Source organism: Apiotrichum porosum (assembly GCF_003942205.1).
Source record: "Apiotrichum porosum strain DSM 27194 chromosome Unknown scaffold_15, whole genome shotgun sequence".
In the NCBI taxonomy this organism is placed as follows: Eukaryota; Fungi; Basidiomycota; class Tremellomycetes; order Trichosporonales; family Trichosporonaceae; genus Apiotrichum; species Apiotrichum porosum.
Genome location: NW_021167122.1, coordinates 50,500 through 62,870, shown reverse-complemented (window position 1 = coordinate 62,870; position 12,371 = coordinate 50,500). Strand labels below are relative to the sequence as shown.

General features: G+C 60.4%; 3 protein-coding genes across 3 annotated transcripts; all 3 read right to left on the bottom strand.

The window, feature by feature from the left end:
- Positions 1-522: 522 nt before the first annotated feature.
- EHS24_003086 (uncharacterized protein) lies at positions 523-2,698 on the bottom strand (the record flags this gene model as incomplete). Its single annotated transcript, XM_028618789.1, has 4 exons — positions 523-1,704; positions 1,750-1,855; positions 1,912-2,543; positions 2,612-2,698. 4 exons carry the CDS (start codon positions 2,696-2,698, stop codon positions 523-525), a joined length of 2,007 nt encoding a protein of 668 aa, XP_028472677.1.
- Positions 2,699-3,773: 1,075 nt separating this feature from the next.
- On the bottom strand, positions 3,774-5,125 carry EHS24_003085 (uncharacterized protein; the record flags this gene model as incomplete). The annotated part of the gene is made up of 7 exons (XM_028618788.1): positions 3,774-3,974; positions 4,031-4,111; positions 4,186-4,233; positions 4,291-4,516; positions 4,670-4,715; positions 4,850-4,868; positions 5,051-5,125. 7 exons carry the CDS (start codon positions 5,123-5,125, stop codon positions 3,774-3,776), a joined length of 696 nt encoding a protein of 231 aa, XP_028472676.1.
- Positions 5,126-10,195: 5,070 nt separating this feature from the next.
- Positions 10,196-11,897, bottom strand: EHS24_003084 (uncharacterized protein; the record flags this gene model as incomplete). The annotated part of the gene is made up of 4 exons (XM_028618787.1): positions 10,196-10,234; positions 10,295-10,587; positions 10,641-11,441; positions 11,525-11,897. 4 exons carry the CDS (start codon positions 11,895-11,897, stop codon positions 10,196-10,198), a joined length of 1,506 nt encoding a protein of 501 aa, XP_028472675.1.
- Positions 11,898-12,371: the final 474 nt, after the last annotated feature.

Sequence of the window (12,371 nt, the reverse complement as noted above, 5' to 3'; positions counted from 1 at the left end):
CTGTGGCATCCTCACCGCACCCCCTGTCATATATACCCTTTCCGTTTTGTGTCTAGTTTGTACTCGGTGAAGAGGAGAGAGAGAAGGAAACAAGTTCAGTAGTTGTAGTGTGTCCCACCTCGCTCGTTGTGAGATATTTCCGTATCCGTTGTGGTTTCTTATCGAAGTGTATGCATCTGGCAAGGTGTACAGCCATCAGTGGGATCAGGGGGCTGATGGTGTCTGTAGGGCTTTTGGGTGTTGTGGCGTGGAAAGTGGAGAAACACATAGACACCCATCCGGCACGGCGACAGAGTCAATGTGTATGGTGTTTGTCATGTCGGTGCAGCACAGCAGCAGGGGCCAACGTGTCAGCCGACATAAGGCCGGCCCACATCAAGCAGACCACAGAGGTCACTCGCGCAGCGCGATACCACACTCTCCTTATCATACAGTACAAATGCTGGCCTAGTCTATACACATGAGACTTGCCGCGCGCCCACACCCGCCCAGCGCGCGCGCGACTCCCGTTTTTTTGGCGGCTTAAAACCCAAACTTCTCCTTCAACCCATTCTCCACGTCATCCCAGAAACAGCGCCCCGTCTTCTTCGGGATGGCGCTCACAATCTCAAACAACTCGTTGGGCGCGAGGTCGTACTTTTGGCTATACTCTGCAATGCGCTGCCTGTACGCCTCCCGCATGGCCTGCGCGCGGTCCTGGCCCGTGACGACACGCTCCTGCCATTGTTGCGGTGTAAGCGGAGTCGCTGCCGGCGTTGGCGGACTGGGAGGAACAGGAGGAAGAGCGGCACCGGAAGGCGCGACCGGGGTGAGCGGCACGGTCGCGCTCGCATTGACAGTGTCCTTTGCCTTTTCGGTCGACTGGCGGCGGGGGTGCGCCGACGACGCGCTCGAGCGGCGGCGGTACGATGTGTATGCAATCTCGTCGGCAACCGTTTTGCGGTGCAGTGGCGGCTGAGGGAGAGCAGGGACCGTGTCATTGGCCTCAATGGCGACGCTCGTGGTGTCGACTTGGGTCCCATTGCCGTTTTCAGTCGAGATGGTCACTTGGCTCACTTGGATCGACTCGATGACGTGCGAGTGGGATCGCACCACCGTCTCACTCTCGGCGAGCGCGGGTTCGGGAGCTGGAGCCGGAAGGACAGTCTCGGGGACCAGGACATCGTCGATAGGCGGCTGGGACTCGACAGCCGCCACTGCATCACCTGCGTCGAAGGTAGTCTCTGGAACATCATCGTCGCGCTCGGGGGCCTCGGGCGACCGCTTCTTCTTGGACTTGGGACTCGCCGGCGCCCCACCAAACCGGTCAGACCGGCCGAGGGACGACGCGACGCTAGCTCCCTTTTTCTTTTGCCTCTCGTTTTGTGGAGAGAGGGGCGACGAGTCCGAGTCCGAGTCCGACTTGTCCACGAGCTTGCGCTTTGGAGCTGCTGCTGCTGCTGGCGGCTTGCTGGGACTGACGACGTCGCTAGCCGCATTGGTTGCCTTGCTCTTACCCTTGTCAAGAGCTGTTGCCTCTTTGTTCTTATCCTCGCGCTCAGCCATGCGTTCCCTTTCCTTGGCAGTCTTGAGCCGGTCGTCAATCTTGGCCGCGACAAAGGCCTCGACTCGACGACGAAACGGGACGGCATTCTTCTTGAACCGCTCGTGCCACGACTGGGGCGAGTGGCGGTCGGCAATGGGATACTTGTTCTGGCTAGCGTGCTGGATGATAGTCAGTGGAAGGGTACATAGGCAAGAAGAGCGCACCATGACCTCATATGTCTTGCGGCTGCCCCAGCTTCCACCTGGGTAGTGGTAGGCCAGGTAGCGGCAGAGAAAATCGTCGTCCTGAGGGGTGTACTCGATGCGAGGTCTGGGGTGGGACCGTCAGCACTGTGCCCGCTTGTCTCCGCCTGGATGCACACTCACTTTCCAACCGGCCGTCCGGGGCCACGGTGTGCTGCAGCCACATTGTGGTCATCGGCAAAGCTGTCGTCGAGCTCATCACTTTCGTCGTCGTCTTCGGCCTTTACGTCCCCGCTCGTGACGCTTAAAAACCTTTTGTTTTGGACACACGCGTCGACCCATTCACGCTCGGCCACGCGCTGCCAGTCACGGCCGTGCTGTTTCATCTCTTGGCGGATGGTGTTCTGGTAAAAGGTCGTCTTGCGGTCGACGATGAGAATGTCGGCCTGGGAGCGTTTCGGGACGATGATGGCCCCGCAGCACGCCAGTTCATTCTCGACCGACAGCTGGTTCGCCCTTGCGTCCGCGGTGGATGGCCTGCGCAGAATGTTGACGCTCACCCACACGCGTACTGGCACACCTGCCTTTGTCGGTGTGGTGTGCTGCAAGAATGGGTGTGGGATGGAGCGGGATGCCGGGTCGATGCGGGTCTCGGCGGCGCGACAGGCCGCGAGCCAGTTGTACGGTACTTGTGTGGCTGGGTGCGAAGAAGACGAGGACGGCGCAGTGCCCGTGAGGGGCTTGTAGGCTGGTGATCCCGGGTTGGTGAGGAGGACGGTTGCGTCTTCGGGTTCAGTGACGGTCGCGCCCAGTTTCTGTGGGCGGCGGTGGTGAGTCAACAACAACAAGGCTGCGGGTTGAATGAAGCACGGCAGGGACATACGGTTGCGATGCTTGACAGTGCCTCTACACTCTGCTCGTTGAGCTGTTCTGGAGCAAACGCGACCTTGTCGCTGTCGAGGATGCCCATGGTTGCGCAGACACTGGAGAGGATGAGTGGATGGATGTTGCAAGGGCCGTGTGCGTTCGGTGGCCGCCACCCATTACGATGTATGAGGACTGTGTTGTCGGCACTCTTCCCACTCTCCCACGGTAAGCAGAAAAGCTTGTCACGTGACCCCGTCTGACTTTTATTCCGCGGCGGCGTGTATGGGTTTGCAGCCAAATGACGATTGCGACGGAGGGTGGTGGCCGTGGGGGGCTGTGTGGGTGGTGGCAGAGTGCAGACTTGACGGGTAACAGACAACACGCCAGCGCACCATGCATAGGCCACCCTAACCACACACTGATCCACTGAGGACGGGAGCCCAGCATGCACCATTCAGCTGTGGGCCACTGCGGCCACTACAGTTGCCTGTTTGACGGCCAAATTACGGCCGGACGCCGCAGCTGTGGTAACTTGTTCCGCTGGAAACATGGACATGTAAATGACTGGCCATGACTGGGAGACGAGCCTTCCCGTGTCCAAAAACAGTACAGTACCTCCCCCCCCCCCACTCAGGACCGAATTCTCGCCAAACCTTGTCAAGGTGCACCGACGTCATCTGATTGATAAATATTAACTCTAACACGTTAGGAACAGGATGCAATTAGCCAGTCCGTGGGTGTAAAACAGACCGTTGCCGCACACGGATCACGGATCACTGACGGCCTTGCCTGTATTGCAACACAGCCGCACACATTGGGTGACCTGTGCTCGCCCATGCCTGGGCGATAGTCAGCACCACCTGCCACAGCGTCCCCCACATGCCACATAAAACATTGAACAAGGGAACGTGTTGCATACCCGTCAAAGGATCCTACGTAACTGGAATCACGTTCAGGAAATGCTGGGTCAGACCGCGGATTAAGGGATTGGGAGAGCTACATAAAAGCAAAGGTGGGGAAGAACGAAGGAGGTTTGGTTCTGTGGATATGTCCAGCGTCCGGCCCTGTCCGATGGGAGACATGGCTTCTCGCCGCTGGGGCCTCCTCTTTATCGACCGAGATCAACAAGGAAGGACACTGCGGCTAGGAGCTGTTCCAGAGGTGCAGGCTCAACCCCCTTAGAGGATGAGGGCCATGATGGCACCGGCGGCAACGACACCCGAGATGCCGGTCTGCATGGCACCAGCGGCCGAGGTGGTCGAGGCAGCGGCCGAGGTGCTGGCCTTGGACGAGACAACGGTGGCGCTCGAGGCCTTGACGGTGGACGAGGTGGCGGTGGTAACAGCCTGGCTGGTCGTGGTGGTGGCAGCGGCCGAGGTCTGCAACGTCAGCATTGGATCATGGCTCACGCTGCCATCTGGACACGTAGACTCACGGTGGCCGAGGTGGTGGCAACAGTGGTGGTGTTGGCGACCTCAGTGGAGGAAGCGACCTCGGTGGAGGCGGTGGAGGCAGACTGAACAAAGGTCAGTGTTGGTTCCCGGCAGCTGGGCGACTGTTGGAATCGCTTCCAGCCACACTGAGACTCACCTCGGTGGTCGAGGCGTCGGTAGCGGCGGCGGTGCCCGACGAACCAGCCTGCAAACCAGTCAGTGTCTTTCCCATGTAATCACGGCGCGCGCATGTGCTACTCACCTCAGTCGAGGACGAGCCACCGGTGGTGGTCATGCACGAGGTCGACGAGCCGGCCTGGATGGTGAGGGGGGCCGAGTAAACGTTGGCACCGGTCGCGTCGGTGACCTTGAAGGTGATGTAGGTGCCGCCGACGAGGTTGACGGTCCAGGTGTACGACGACGAGGTGGTCGACGACTCGAGGTACTCGAGAGCAGCGGCCGAGACATCACCGCCGGGGATGACCGAGCTGTTGCGGATTAGTAAAATGAATGATCGTTGGGCGAGGGGGTTGGGGATGTTGCAAGTCATTCGGACGCCGCTGTGGCTCTGACCACACCCCCAGCTGGTGGCTGGAGTGCGAGTCGACCCGATCCCCGCGCCTGGGGTTTTCTCCACTCACAGGATGAAGGGGGCGGTACCACCGGTCCACGAGATGAGCGAGGGCTCTGTGTAACAAGTCAGTAACCGAGAGGGAATGGATGGGATGGAATTGGAAGCCGGCGGCCAGCTGTCCTTGTGGATGGGGCGTCTCGGAAGTGCGGCCTTGGCTCCCTTGGTGGGCGTATCCAAATCTACTCACGGCAAGTGATGAGCGAGGCCTGTTGGAAGCGTCAGCTGGATGGTTCAGGTGGTGGGTAGTTGTGCTGCTGTTCTTGTCTGCTCTGTGCATGCTTGCTGGCCATCAGGATGGACCGGATGCAGCCAACAGAGAGGCTGGTGACGAAAGAACGTGCGGTGGGCAGAGCGAACAAAAGGAGAGCGAGGGGTGCTGTGTACTCACGGGGGTGCTGACGCTGAAGGTCTGAGCGAGAGCGGTGGCCATGAGGGCGGCGAAGGTGGTAGCCTTGACAAACATTGTAGCTTGGTGGATGCTGGGGGGTGGGTGGATGCTAGATGCAAGAGAGAGAGAGAGAGGTAGAGAGAGAGAGTAACAAGATGGACGTGGTGTCTTTACAAGAATGGGAGGGGGGGGGCATGGGTGGATCGGTGGGAGAGAGGGGGATGGATGGCTGGCTCGTGCGGGCGTGCGGGCGTGCGGGCGGTGGGCCGGTGGGGGGGGGGGGGGGCTGACGGCTGATTGAGAAGGGTGTGGGCCGCAGGGCGGGCGGGCTGGCGGGCGGGCGACGGCACGGGGCGACTGCCGCGCTAGGCCGGTCGGTCGCTGGTCGCTGGTGTGGCCGTGGGTGGCATGGGTGGGTTGGGCAGCAGATGCACCCATCCATCTCTGGATCTCTGGGGGGGTCACAAAAGGGCAAAATAAGGACGAAAAGGTAAAAAAGGGAGCGCGTGTGCCTAGCAATTCCCCACCTGATGCACCTGAGAGAGATCCCACTTTGGCTTCAAGGCTCAAGCCAGAGAGCCCAAAGCAGCCGGCGCGCGCGCGCAATGAAGGACCGACGATGATGACTCGGGACATGGCCGACATATGGTCCCACAACAGGCACCTCTTGGGCAGCTCGCGCGCCGTTTCCATCCTCCCTGGTTCCTGTGCTGTCACTCTTCTCCAACCGTCTCTCACCTCGTGCCTCCTCGTCCTATACATTAACCTGCCATCATCGCTACGGCCATAACCTCTCTCTCTCTCTCGCTCGCTCTCTTTGCTCCCTCGTTTACCTTTTTGTTTTCTTTTCTCTTTCCTTTTTTTTCGTTGTCCTTTGTGCGTCACTGCACAGCTTACCGCAGCCGCATTCCCCCGGGTTCCGGGTGCCACTCGGGGCCCAAGCAAGCGCCACCCCAACGCGCTCTGCGCCACCAGAGGCAAAGCATTGGTCCTCGGCCTCCCCGCGCTCCTCTCCCCCTTCTCCCCTATATGCACGACGCGCGCGCGCATTTCCGTACAGGACACCGCAGGATCAGAGGACAAGAGGACGCGTACGCACTGACCCATAATGAAAAGCTCCACTACTGGCACAGGCCAACCGGCCCTTGCTCGGGCCCATCCCCCGCAGCGTCGTTGCCGACCACGGGCTCTCCCCCGCTGCTCTCCACGGCCTGCCAGTGACGACGAGATAGCGACCATTACCCAAACGAGAAGAAGACGTGGGCCCAAGAGAGGAGCGTTGCGCAGGCCCATCTCCCCGGTATCCCCCCAATGGTCCCTGCAACGTCGCGTCGGTTGGACCAAGAGCGGGTCCCTTTGCCAAATGCGCGGGTCATTCGGGTTCTGATCGTTCTTGCATACCTGCAGGCTCTCGCAGCAGCTGGGTGTGTCACGGCCCCCGATAGGATCGATGGGATGCATATGCAAGGTCCTGTACGTCCTGTACTGTACGTCGTGTCCTTTTTATGCATTTCGCACCCAAACCGACATTGGCTTTTTTAGCTATTTTGGCCGCAGCCAAGGGCCTGCCAATGATAGAGCATTTTACTTGGTGTCCTGGCGACATGAACAAGCCCCAATGTCGCCATGTGTTGTACTCTGTACTCTATCGAGCATGTCGCAGCTGCACCTGACCCCTCTTCGGCGCCCGCTCCCACGCCGTCGCCGCCCATATACCGGAAATGCACAGCTTGTGGCTCACGAAACATTGTCAACAATGCGGGTTTGGTTGGTTTCGGCACCGGACGCTGTTGGCCGATCACCCACTCGCCCCTGCCCTCGGCACGCAACTGGTGGCAACCGTGCACAGTCTATCTGCTCGGCTCGCATCATGTCTCTGATCTCTCCTGCGCGACCGGCTCAGCCCTGCCAAGTACGTCCTGAGAGGTCCGCAGCCACAACCTGGCATGATGTCTCGCAGCCCGCCGCCGCAATGTGGCAATGTTGCGTTTGTTTACGGCGCTGGCGCCCAGCGGCGGCACCAGTCTCTCTCCCTGTTTTGCCTCCTGCGTACATACGTGCCTCCTGCACTCCTACACACTCCTGTCATGCTGGCCAATCGGGGTCACCCCATCGCGGCCTCCGTCATCGTCACCTCGGCGTCGCCCGTCATCGCCCACCAGGCCACCAGCCGCCGCGTCCATCCGGAGAGATAAAAGTGTGGTCCATCGGCCATGACCGCCGATGAGAGAGCGTCATTTTGCGTATTTGTCGTCGCACACCATTTCAGGTGCATGTGGTCCAGCACGGCACGGGGCACGGGAGACCCCACGCTCAGCACATCCGCAATCTCTGTCGTTCGTCCTTTTTTTTGTATTCTGTTTTTTTATGACACGATGACGCAGGGCGAGAGCGACGGACGTAAGCGCGTGACAGTGTACTCTGCGTGCCTGCGCAGCGCAATGTCGGCGGGGATTCCGCCCAGCAGGTGGCGATTGACAAGCTTTGGCTCGCAGAGAGAAAAGAGTACGTACGTACCGCCACACTTCGTCATTGCAATGTTGGACGTGTGATCGAGAAAACGCACACGCCGAGGAGAGGCGAGAATGCGGAGTCACGGAGCTTGGGTGGTCGGTTGCACGCAGAGAGCATGCATACTGGCAAGTGCGGACAAACAGGTCCACGGCGGGATCTCGTGCACCCACACGCTGTTTCAGTGTCTGGGAAAAAGCTCGGCCTGTGAGTGGCCACAGGCCACAGGTTGGCTTATTCTGAACCTTTCGTCGTGTTCCATATATGACGAGGCGATGCACCGATGACGTCTGGAGTAATATATGGGATCCCTTGGTACGCCATGGTCCCATGATGATCCTTGAGAGTCATGTTGCCTGTGAATGACGCTCAGTCTGCGCATGTGGACCTGTGGCACTGCACTTGCGCAGAGTCGACCCAGCGAAATGTCACGCAGGCCGTCCGTCGCCCTGCAATACTCATTCAACTCGCAATGCCGTCCGTCGCCCTGCAATACTCATTCAACTCGCAATGCGCATGCACTCGCCGGCTACTTGGCAGAGTACAGGACCACTTCGACACTGCCCCGCAAAACGTCGTTTCGTGCCTTGCAGTACGGCAGCGGTGAGTGTTCAAACTGGGGGAGACCCACCTCGAGGCACGGAAGAGTGGCACTTCTGCTCAGCACCAACGGGATCGTTGACAAGTTTGTAGTGAGAGGCCTTCTCTCTTTGCACGATGCTTCCGGGACGGAGACGCGACGCGTCCGACAAATGTGGCATATAGTTCATCCCAGCTTGGCGGGCCTCACGCGTCATGGTCTCGGGCAGTGTTCCGACTCGGCAGTCGGCACATCCCGACTGGGCTGTCTTGGCTTTGCAGGTCTTGAGGCATCTGGCCACACTGTCTCGCGGATGGCGGTTGTCGTCGGCTACGCCGTGACGCCGCAAGACCTGCTGACGGCATATGTATGTTCACTGCCTCGTTCCGTTGGGCAAAAACATATAAAACAGTCACATAAAGAGTTCACGTGCTCACACGCTGCAGATGCCCAGCCAGGCCGCAGGCAACAGCGCCCACAGCTCAGTCGTGCGAGCCTGCGCCTGTCTGCGCCTGTCTGCGCTTCTGCGGCTGGGCTTTCGTCTTCAATGGACGGCCTCGGCCCAGGCACCTGGCCTCAAATCTCTGCCCTCGTCGCTTCTCGCCCCCCCCCACTCAATGTCTTGAACTAAATTATTTGCTCTAGCATGGCTAGTTTGGGGGCTTGCATTCTTGGCCTGTGCATCAGCGTCAGCAGGTTCAACAGACGCGTCACTAGCGCTCATGCCATGAACTGTTCAGCCGAAGAACATGCGACGCTCCACTGGCTCAGTAGGGCGCAACGCCGCGTTCGTTGAGTCTGCGTCGGGGTACGAGTCGCTCTCTCATGATCGTGTGTCCGGACTGCGGGGTGGCGAGCCGCCCTGTCAGCCGTCAGACGCGTCCAGCATGCCCCGCAGCCAGGGGGTGGATATGGTGGATATCGGGCCGTGTGTGCTCCGCGCCGTGCCCCCGCTGCAGCCCCGCCGCCACCACCGCTCGATGCTGTCCTCTATACAGAGTAGCTGGGCCAAGACGGACATGACCCTTGTCCCAATACACGCACACAAACTGGTGTACCCATACAGGTTCGAGTATTGCCTACGACCTCGCTGACCAGCTCGGTGGTTGTAGAGTGCCGACGACGTGGATGATAAGTGGCAGTGGCGATTAGGCTGACCTGTGGGCAAGTTATTCAAGCGAGGTTGTGGCTGTTGTCGAGCCGGCCTATGTGACTCTTCACGTGCCCCGTCGTCCGTGCTGTCTTCCTTGTACCTGCTCCATTGAACCCCGCTCACCCCGCTCACCCCGCTCATCCCCCGCTGAACCCCGCAGGGCCCATGCGCTGGCAGTGCTCCCCTGTGTGCTTCTGGCGTGTATCGCTTGCGCAGAGGGGGGTGGCAACTTGTCAGAGAACCAGCCGTTGACGATGGTCGAAAGTCATAAGCGACACACGAGGCCGTAGCTCATGTGTTGCATCCTTGTCTCTGGATCTTTGTGGGTTCAAAGTACTGTCCCCACAAACGGACGACAGCCCCCTTGGTGTTCGGTCGCGTGCGCACACCTCCGATCTTGCTTGTGAGCAACACACAGCCGCGCGACGCAGCACGCGGCGCTCTCCGACGCACTGTGCCGGGGATAGGATCAAGGCAAGGGGACGACACACCCAGAGACACGGTAGACACACGGCGACACGGCACGGGACACGGTACGGACACGGCACGGACACGGGCGCGCAGCACATACACTCAAGACGGGAGACAACTAGCATCGCATCAACATCTCGTGCTCGTACGGGGTCATGTTACAAGTGGGCACGCAAGTCTGGGGAACACACACAATGTGGCGGGGAGGAGGAGGAGGAGCGAGGGTGAATCGTGAGGGTGTTCGTGGGAAGGCGGTGGGCACAGTCTCTCTAAGACGAAGCGCACAGAAGCGAGAAAACGAGGAAATACAACGGAGGGCGTCGGTGACAAGTGTAATTACGACCTCTATGGTGGGTCGGGATCCGGCAGGCCCGGGGTGGACGTGGGTTGAGGGGACAGCGGTGAGTTATCTTACACGGCACGTCGGCGACTAGGAACCGGCGGGGACACGGGCACACGTGTGTTCTCTCTAACGCCCGTTTGAGCCTGCAAACAAGCGACCCAGAACCCAACGACCAAGGAAACGGACAATACCAGCTCCGGGGGTGGCGTTGGCGACGGTCGACAAAAGCGGGGCGAGGCCGGCATGGTGGCGCGCACGCGGGTACCGGTCCTCAATGGCGCGGCGGACGCACGAGTAGACGAGCGCATCGTCGACGGCAAAGATACGCGCGAGAAGGCGGATGCGGGAGGCCAGAGGGCCGTCGCGCGGAATCACTGCGGGCCTCTTCTCGTCGTACTGGGCCAGGGCGCAGTCGGTGTCGCTGTCGCCAGACGACGAGCGGAGATGGACGGGTCCGACGAGGCGCGGTGCCATGGGTCCTGCACACAAGCATTAGTGTTTTGCGTGGACACAAAGGGGAGGGATCACCCACCGACAACAATCTCGCACACGTCAATGCCCGCCCCACCGAGTTCGGCACGGAGAAGACGGGCAGTCTCGGCTCTGGCAGCGGAGATCATGCGCGCGGCCCCGGTGAATGGTCCAAAGGCCGCAGTTGGGTCCAAGTCCTCCACTGTGCCGTTTGTCTCGACAAAGAGGACGCGGCCACGCGTACGGCCATCGCCACGAGGGCTAACGAGAAGGTCGCCTAGGGCGCGTACCACACACAAGGGGTCGAGAATGTTGGCGCGGTACAGTGCAATAAGGGCCTCTTCGTCTGTGCGAGCAAGAGCCGATGTGGGGATTCCAGAGAGTGGGACTTCATGGATGGGTCCCGACAGGCAAGGCACAAGAGTGTCGGCGCTGCTGCCACTGCCGTTGTTGCTGTTGTTGTTGTTGTTGCGCCGCGGTGATGGTGGCCTGATTGCTGGGGGCGCCGCACACACAATGGCGACGAGTGCGAGGCCATTCTCACGGCAGTACGCGCGAACTGTTTCACCGGCATGGGCGAAGCGCCCACCGCGTCTCGGCGGCGAAGGCGGGGCCGTCGTGTATGGGTTGGCGGACAAGAAAGCGTCTCCCATGTCGTCGATGACCAGTGGCACGACGGCTCCGGTATGGTCTGGATCACGGGCCTGGAGACGCTTCTGCACGCCAGACCACGCGAGAAGCAGCGCCGAAAAGGGCGACGATGCGGGCGCGGCCCCCGTCGAGCCCGGCGCTGACACAGGGACAAAGGGGAAGACGGTGTAGCCAGACTTGGCAAGGCGGAGCGTGAGAGACTGTCCCGTGGCTTGATAAGGGGCAGCAAAGCAAAAGAGCAAAGTTGGCGTCAGTGGCGAGGAACCCCCAGCGGCCAGCAAGCAGCAAACTCACGGTCAGAGGCGCCGACAACGACGACGGCAAGGCCGGCACCGCTCTCGCTGTTGCTGCTGCCCCCGCGGCGGGCGGATTCGGGACGGACGAGCTCGCCCACTCCGATGGTCCCTAGCGCGGTGCGGACATAGTCGTTGACGAGTGACGCCGTGGCTTCGATGGAGAGTGAGACGAGCGCCGTAATGTCTTGGGAAAGGGAGAGGAGCGCGCCGGCAGACGACCTGGGTGCGGACGACGAGCCCGAGACGAGTGCCATCTTGTTGTTGTTACTGTTGTTGCTACTGTTGTGGGAACTGCTGTGGGGTGGGCCGTGGGAGTGGGCGACCATGGCGTGTTTGAGATCAATGTCAAGGTAGGGCTTTGCTGCGGGCATGATGGGAGGTGTGGGCGGGGGGGAGGCGGGATTCGATGTGTAACGCTGTTGTGTTGGTTTCTGGCAGAGGTGGATCCTTGAGAGAGGTGATCAGTGCATGGTAGGGGGGCTAGAGGAAAGAAGAGCGATGGAGAGAATGGGCGATGGGGAGATTGGGAGATGGTGAGTATTCGTATCTTGTGCGTGTTGTGTGTATGTGTGTGTGGGTGTGTGGGTGCGTGTGTCAGTCATTCGACGGGTGAGAACCGGCACGCGCGGGCGCGCGGGGGCGGGGAGAGAGTACGTGGGTATGCTGTGGTGGCCTTTCTGCGTGTGTGCATACCGTTCGTTCTCTACCATTTTACGCTTCTCCGCTCCCGAGACATTGAGAGCGCCGCCGCCAGTTGCGTACAGTGGGCCCAATTCCCTCTCCCCGCGCCTGGGGACTCCAAACGCGTTCCCCGGGGGTTATTCCTGCATATATAAGCTCCTGAC